Source organism: Priapulus caudatus, unplaced genomic scaffold (assembly GCF_000485595.1).
Source record: "Priapulus caudatus unplaced genomic scaffold, Priapulus_caudatus-5.0.1 Scaffold1267, whole genome shotgun sequence".
NCBI lineage: Eukaryota > Metazoa > Priapulida > Priapulimorpha > Priapulimorphida > Priapulidae > Priapulus > Priapulus caudatus.
Genome location: NW_014578328.1, coordinates 46,119 through 54,334, shown reverse-complemented (window position 1 = coordinate 54,334; position 8,216 = coordinate 46,119). Strand labels below are relative to the sequence as shown.

At 41.4% G+C, this 8,216-nt stretch overlaps 2 protein-coding genes across 2 annotated transcripts in view; one reads left to right on the top strand and one right to left on the bottom strand.

Annotated features, from left to right (window-relative positions):
• Window positions 1-1,080, top strand: part of LOC106816038 (retinol dehydrogenase 11-like) — a 5,733-nt gene extending 4,653 nt beyond the window's left edge. Inside the window, exon 5 of the mRNA XM_014820583.1 lies at window positions 415-1,080. Coding sequence (XP_014676069.1) covers window positions 415-508 — 94 coding nt within the window. The 3' untranslated portion in view covers window positions 509-1,080. The remainder of the gene's footprint in view (window positions 1-414) is intronic.
• Window positions 1,081-4,233: 3,153 nt separating this feature from the next.
• Window positions 4,234-8,216, bottom strand: part of LOC106816037 (CKLF-like MARVEL transmembrane domain-containing protein 4) — a 5,297-nt gene continuing 1,314 nt past the window's right edge. The window contains exons 3-5 of the mRNA XM_014820582.1: window positions 7,777-7,959; window positions 6,479-6,577; window positions 4,234-4,850 (exon numbers count right to left, since the gene is read on the bottom strand). Coding sequence (XP_014676068.1) covers window positions 4,683-4,850; window positions 6,479-6,577; window positions 7,777-7,959 — 450 coding nt within the window. The 3' untranslated portion in view covers window positions 4,234-4,682. The remainder of the gene's footprint in view (window positions 4,851-6,478; window positions 6,578-7,776; window positions 7,960-8,216) is intronic.

The window sequence follows — 8,216 nt, the reverse complement described above, 5'->3', positions numbered from 1 at the left end:
ACTCACTCACTCACTCACTCACTCACTCACTCACTCACTCATTCACACTCGCTCGCTCACTTACTCACTCACTCATTCACTCACTCACTCACTCAATCACTCACTCACTCACTCACTCACTCTCATTCACTCACTCACTCTCATTCACTCACTCACTCACTCGCTCACTTACGCATGCGCGCGCGCTCACTCACTCACTCACTCACTCACTCATTCACTCACTCACTCACTCACTCATTCACTCACTCACTCACTCACTCATTCACTCACTCACTCACTCACTCATTCACTCACTCACTCACTCACTCACTCACTCACTCACTCACTCACTCACTCACTCACTCACTCACTCACTCACACTCTCTCAGACACACACACTTACGCTCTCTCTCTCTCCCTCTTTCTCACCCACAGTGACTGTGCTGTGAAGGACGCATCGGCTATGGCCAGAGATGACGATCTAGCTCGCAGGCTATGGGAACACAGCGCCAGCATGACTGCCTTGTAGGCGATGTCCCCTGCTGCAATCGTTTGGGGCAGCCATGCCCCCAGCAAATACACGGCTGTGCCTGACTCTGACATGCCGACCAAGCTAGTTTTAAATCATGTCAACAGAAACGTAATACTGCAAACCAAGGCTACAGTGCCACCGGTGACAGCAATTCATCTAATCAATGCTATACTATGCGATTTCAGGGGGCGCGTTGATTTGTGTTCCCAGTTTCCAGTATCTGCTGCTTATGTTACTCATACTCATAGCTTACGGTGTTTGCCTACCTGTGAGGAGAGTGGTGTTCATGCCATATTGCACACGACATAAGTGGACTAGCGAACCACTATAGCTGTTGCTTTTTCTAAGTCGAGTTCGGATCTTAATGAACTCATGGAATATTTGTGCAAGAGACTACTAGGGGCCATTGCATTTTGAAAAAAAAACGTAAGAAATATATCTATTAAAGCTTGAGGCAGGGTTAAAAAGTGCCCGCCTCTCCTCCGCTTACAGCTTGTCGGCAATAATAGGTGAAAGAGAGTAGAGAAACATTAAGACTTTGGTAGTAAATAGATTTCGTATTTATTTAGCATTATATTTTATTGAAACGCTCCAAGTGCCTGTTCGTGGTGTGTTCTGGGAAGGTGACCGCCATTGACCATGTAATGTATTCATACATTTTTCTCTGGGGCTAGCAACTGCTATATCAGGGGTACATGAATAGAGATTCTCTGTTTATGTTTATACAGTCTGATCTCTCTTCACGTACTCTTGAAAATAGTGTCTGTGGTTGTGTCGCAACCACAGGCACATGAAACAGTCATTGAAAGCTAAAAATGTGATGTCATCTTGCTTTAAAAACCTGCCTCTTGCCAGCCGGTTAGACGGATAAGCAACTTTATTCAGCTTCAAACACCGGTTGTCGATTCCGTTGCTAACAGATTAAATAAATGGATTTATCAAAAACCCAATTTACTTTTATATATATAATCACCTGTAACAACAAATTTTTGTAGCCTGACACTGCTTCTAAAGCTCGCATTTACAATATATGGAACCGTATTTCTAAATTTCTATTTTACATTAAATCTATGCCTTCATTTAATTCTATGTGCATTTTATTTATTCGCGCGCGCGTGCGTGTGTATGTGTGCGTGCTTGCGCGCGAGCGTGTGAGAGAGATCCACAGTCAATAATAAAGGCCAAAGACCTAAAATCATGTATTTTAATGTTATGTATGTTTTATGGAAATGAAACATTTAATCGTTCTTGCGAACTAATATATAATTCATTACGTTAATTTGTCTGCTAGTAGCTATACATGTCCTGCCCATCTAAATACGGGCAGCGTCATTTGTGCCCCAGCCATCGTGATTTCCGCTATTGCCTGTGCTTGTTCTCTACGTACCACTGGCAGGATTAGATAATGTGCGCGGATTTTTTATATATTCATTTCGTATTGTCTAGCCCCGGTATGTACGGGGCGCCATGTGGGACAAAACTCAATTTTGTCTAACAAAACTCAATTCTGTCTCACAAAACTCACTTTTGTGCACACAACTCAAAATTCGCGGTCTCAACAAAAGTCAAATTTGTAAACAACACTAAACTCAAATTCTGTCAATCCTGTCCCACAAAAACATCAATTTGTAAACACATAAACACAATTCCTGTAACCTGTTCCACAAAGAGCTTCAAATTGTGTACACAAAACCAATCCTGTCCCACAAAACAATCATTTTCGTAAACCAAAACTCAATTCTGTAATGCCGGTTCAACAAAACTCGATTTTGTTGCCCAAGATATGGCACACAGCAATGTAAAAAGGAGCTACCAGTGGTTGCTTCTGACCAGAGGTAGCCCTTCTTTACATGCGTGTCGCCAATATTGTGGGTGTCAACAAAATTGAATCTAGAGCCCTTCCCTGCATCAAACTCGCAACGACAGCAGTGAGCGCTCCTCAGGGACTCCTGGCTCAATTCTATACCACTGCCACAAAGCTGATTTCACGTAAGAATTCTTACGCGTTTTTTACTAACTACAGCGACCCCCGTTCTACAGCGACCCGTTACTCCTGTCCTTGTAATACGTGTGTGACTTATAAAAGCTGGCAAAGATATTAAAAATCCCAACCATTACTTTAATGAAGAATTTGAAAATAGGGATACAAATAGTGCGCCACATTTACTACTTTCAAATCATTACACGCTGTTTAATCTAAACTAAGTTCACGAGATTAATCATGAATTTTATTGCGAATGATTGCCATATACTAATTCTTCGAACATGTCTTTGATACATTTTTGGCCGATATTCAGTCTTAAAAACATCTAAAATTTGCCCAACGAACAAACGACAAATCATAGAAATTCCGAATGTTTGTCTCGACGGCGACTTCGCCAGCGCGTTTGGATTTGCCATTCGCATGATTCCAACAGAGCTCCGCCCACTTTAAAAATAGTGCTAGCATTGTTGGCAGTCGGTATTATCCTGAGTGTGGAGAAGGGGCACTGGCATCGAGTTTTGGTCCGCATGCGTGTATTTTTTTCCTCGATGGTCAATCAAGAAGCATAGGGCTCTAACGAGCGGCTGGCCATTGGTTGATAAATCACCGGTCCTCTAACTCCTGTTTATATGCTTCACTGCAATAATTGTGACTCACACTAACCCTAAACCCTAACCCTAACACCTAACACCTAAACCTAGAACCCTAACTCCTAATGCCTAACTCTAACCAAACCCTATATTAAACAACTATAGAAAAAATTTAATTTTTAATTGTTGTAAAAATTAATTGCTAGGTTATTAAAAGATTGTAAAAAATAATGTAAAATTGCGTTAATTGTGGGAAAAAGAATGTGTAAACAGATAAAGATGACAAAATACAGAAAACGAAAAGATACAGTTAGAAACGATGGATTTCCGACCTCCGACCTTCATACTTGCGGCAGATTGACGCAGCGTTATACGACGGGTAGGCTATCGAAGCATTGGTACAATACTAAAGTTTGCATGTTGCTATGTATATTTCGGGAAAAACAAGCTCAACCAATAGCAGCGCTCATTACACGCTATGTTCTATGATTGACCTAGGAAAAAAAATCACGCGTACCTGCGTGGCCGCGTACGCCTGCAGGACAGGGCTGATTTTGTTGCCGAAATATGCAACACAGGCATGTAAGAAGGCTACCATATGTCAGACAGAACCAATGGTAGCCCTCTTACATTGCGTGTGGCCATATTTGGCAACAAAAATCGAATTGAGGCCCTGTCCTGCATGGCGCCCCCGTACGCGAAGGGGGTGGCCAGGACAGGGGCTCGATTTTGTTGGCCAAATAGTGGCACACGCATGTAAGAAGGCTACGATGGTCAGAAGAAAACCAATGGTAGCCCTTCATTAGCATGCGTGTGCGCATATTTGGGCAACAACAATCGAGTTTTTGTGGAAACGCGGTTCGATCAGAATTGAGTTTTGTGTTTACAAAAATTTTGGCGAAGTTTTGTGGAACCGGTTCGACAGAATTGAGTTTTGTGTGTTTACAAAATTGAGTTTTGTGGAAACTGGTTCCACACGAATGAGTTGGGTTACAATTGGAGTTTTTGTGCACCCGTTTGACAAGAATTGAGTTTTTTGTTCCAAGTTGATTGACACAGGTATTGACAGAATTGAGTTATTGTGTTCACAAAATTGAGTTTTGTGGAACAGGATTGACAGAATTGAGTTTTGTGTTTACAAAACTCATTTTTGTCAAGTTTATAGGTACAAAAATGCCTGTCCTGTATGGCGCCCCGTAGTATGTGCCTTCTCTCGTCAAAATCTCGCTACATGGTGATATCTTATGTACTACTGCTACTAAAACTGCACATGCACATGCACGCACTAAAATTATTTATTGTAGTATATATTACACGGTTACGTAAAATATACAAGAGTATTGAATATCACAATGTATCAAGTACGAATTCATAAGGAAATCAAGTGTCTTAGCGCGATTAGGGAATAGCTGTGTACGATTAGAGAATAGATTGCGATTCTAGATATATTCTAGATCTGCGATTTAGAGAATAGCGTGATCTTGTAACACAGAGTCAAAAGGTGGCATTATGCCAGGGTCAGTGCAAATCCCCTGTAACAAACTTAGTACGTGACCGCTAGTAGAGGTTCAGTACGTGGGCAGATTCCACAGACACGTTAGTATGTTCCAAAGCTGCCTGCGTTGTACTGGGGAGCGCTCTTGTTGTTTCCATGCTCGACTATCCCACTGGCAGCTGGTGGCGCCATGTCTCCAGCGTTTCTCCAATTCATAAACGCGGAGAACGCGCCGACAAAGTAGGCGGCCATAGCAAAGAATCCGAACACCTGCAGGCACGAGATAGAAGCACACGTCTCAACGCCGTGATATCATCAACGTCTACAACGCATTGTGCCGCGCAGGGCATTGTGGGAGGTCGCTGAATAAAAGATTATTGAAACCAGTAACACGCTTTCATCTTCATCGTCTGTCAATATCCCTCATAAATGTAAACATCGATCTCACAACTGCTACAAACAAACCATTATGTAGACATATACGCGGATATCTCGCGCGCACATACACGCACGCTTACACGCGTCCGCACATACATGCACACATGCACAGACATAAACATACACCACACACGCGCGCGCGCACGCACGCACACACATGCACAACTCGAACATTTTTTACATGTCCTTTTGATTTTAGTTCTGGTAATTTTCAAGCTTATTGGTGTCTTCACATTACGTACACATTTTTAATTATGTAATTCTAACAAAATGTTTATTTCTATTAACAAATACTAGGCATGCGCACAAATATGACGTTTTTCAAGATTTGCCACATTATAATTTGCCACAAATAAATAAGTGGGATATCGGGATTGACAGAGTTCATATTAAAGTGATCCTGGCTTTGAGCATTTTAACTAAGTACAATTTCAATAATATTACGCATGTATGAATTTAGTTCACTGATAGTTTGGCCTCAATGCCAAGTCATTGCCTCTCATGCGCAGCGCTAGCGCCGACCAGCGGCGAAGAAAATAGTACATATTGTAATCAGCGTTGTGGGGAATCAGAATGTTGAGAAGATTGGGCTATAGCTTCTTCTTATTATATAGGCGGGCAATGCGTTTCACATTCTTCCCTGAGTATTTTCTCTTTTTTTAAATATATAATTCCAACAAAATGTGATTTTCTCTAGCAGGTATTAGGTATGCGCACAGACAAGTCTAACCAGTAATCCATCGCAGGTTTCAATGATGTTTGGTAGATTAAGCGCCTTATAGCCTACTCCCTCACTAGACCGTATATTTTCAACTGTATAATCTCAACGAAATTACCTATGCAGGACCGTAGCTATAACTGGTAAAGTTGCCCCGCCCCCAAGACGTGGCAGCACCAGCGGCGAACTGCCCACGGTCAACAGCCCACAACACAAATCGCGTCTGGCTTTGCTCCTCCAGGTAATGAGTTGGCTACAGCCCTGGCTGGTATTACGAATCTACCGTTTGGTAAAGGTACGTAGTAGGATTTGACGAAGGATTAACGAAGAATGGTGTCTCTCTTGTTTCATGTCACGGAACGTTAATAAAACTGACCAGGGGCCCGTTGTCAGAATCATTATGAATAATTATAACCGGCATGAGACGTCAAAAATTGTCCCGATCATAGAAATAGATATTAAATATGCTTTACTATCTATTGCTAATATCCATTTTAGGTTTTACTAAATTATTTAGGTTTACTACCTATTTATACCATCTGTTTTAGATTTTACTCATCTGTTTAAGTTTACTATCTATTTCAACTACGCTAAACTAGTTGCGTTTACCATTAATTTCTACCATCTTTTTTAGGTTTTACCAATATATTTAGGTTTACAATCTATTTATACCATATATTTTATGTTTTACTAATCCCTTTAGATTAATAGTCTATTTATATGGGCCAGACATAATACGTACTGCTGCGGCTTTGTGTCCGGCGATACTGTCTACACGCGCGGCCTCTAGTGGTGCGGCGATGATGATGAAGAACAGGCAAACGCCCTGCGCGATGAGATCCTGCGAACAATGATCGAACAACAATGGAAACTCTGAGACATTCTAAAACTAGGGGATAAATTTGAACTGAAACACGATCGACGATACACGAAAATCGCGGTAACTTTTAACTAAACGATGAATGCACGCCACACCTACTAGATACGCTGCATCCGCTGCCATTACTACATCGTCCATTGGGACATACAGGAGTCAGAAACAACGTAAATAATGGACCTACTACTAGTTAGTGTAACCACTAGAGAATAACGCCATTGAACAGTGACGTGGAACAGTGATATGCGGCACACGGGCATCAGACACTGATTACTGCTTTCGCCATGTGCCACATACTAATTTATGATCGACCTGTTCAATTTTAGTTTTTTGTTTCTTTCTATAATCCAACACTGGAATTCGTTTCCTTTCACTTCGGTATTTCTGAAATAGAAAACATTTCTACTGCAATCCATAGTGGTAATGTGCCTATTTAAACTTGTCCTTTCCTTCCTCGTTACCGCAATAATATATAGTCGCTGCGCAGGTATAAAGTTAGTTCTGAACTCAAAGCGTAGAATAACCGGATAATCATCGGAATAATAGAATTAATATACTAGTTAGGTTTAGTTTAGGCTAGTTTGGCTTTGACTACTTGTCGTTTTATATGTTTCTATAATCATAGCGTAGGCCTAGGTATATACCAAACTCCATATACAATGCCATAAGACAAGACCATTAGACCACAAGACGATGTCATATGCAAGAACAGTACCATGACCATATATTGACACACCGTTCACAACTCACTTATACTACTAGTCTCTCTACACATTTATATAGTCGGAGCCTGGGTGCGTATACTAAGCTTTACATTACCCAGAGAAAATAATAGAGAGCTACGATTAGCTCTTGATATTACTCACTATTTACTCCTCACTTATCTATATTGTATTTGCATCTAGTTTCTTTATCCGTGTATATAAGCTCAAGAGGTGAGTGTATACTCACTAGCACACATCGCTTACTACTCGCTGCACATTTATCTATCTCTGACGCTAGCCTCACTACACGTTTTAAAGACGGAGCGTGGATGTATATATGCTCTCACATCACTACCCATACACACCCCGCAACTCACTGCTCACATATCGATACTCTACTACTAACGCTAGTCTCCCTACACACATTTCTACGGAGGAAGCCTAGGTGCGTATACTCACTAGGAACCGCCATTTGATCTGCGGCATTGCGTCAGAGACGCCGAGCAGGAAGACGCAAAAGAAGATTAGCGTCACCCAGAACGCGCTCATGGTGACGAAGTTGAAGTAGGTGTAGGCGGCCTTGTTGCCCCGCGCGTTCCACTCCGTCGACGCGCAGCAAATGAAGGCCAGCATGCATAACACCTGCAGAATTGACCGACAATGGATAGAGAGGTGAATAGATAGAGAGAGAGAGAGAGAGAGAGAGAGAGAGAGAGAAAGAAAGAGAAAGAGATAGATAAATAGATACATAGATAGGTAGAGAGAGAGAGCGATAGATAGATAGATAGATAGATAGATAGATAGATAGATAGATAGATAGATAGATAGATAGATAGATAGATAGATAGATAGATAGATAGATAGATAGATAGATAGATGATAGAGAGAGAGAGAGAAGA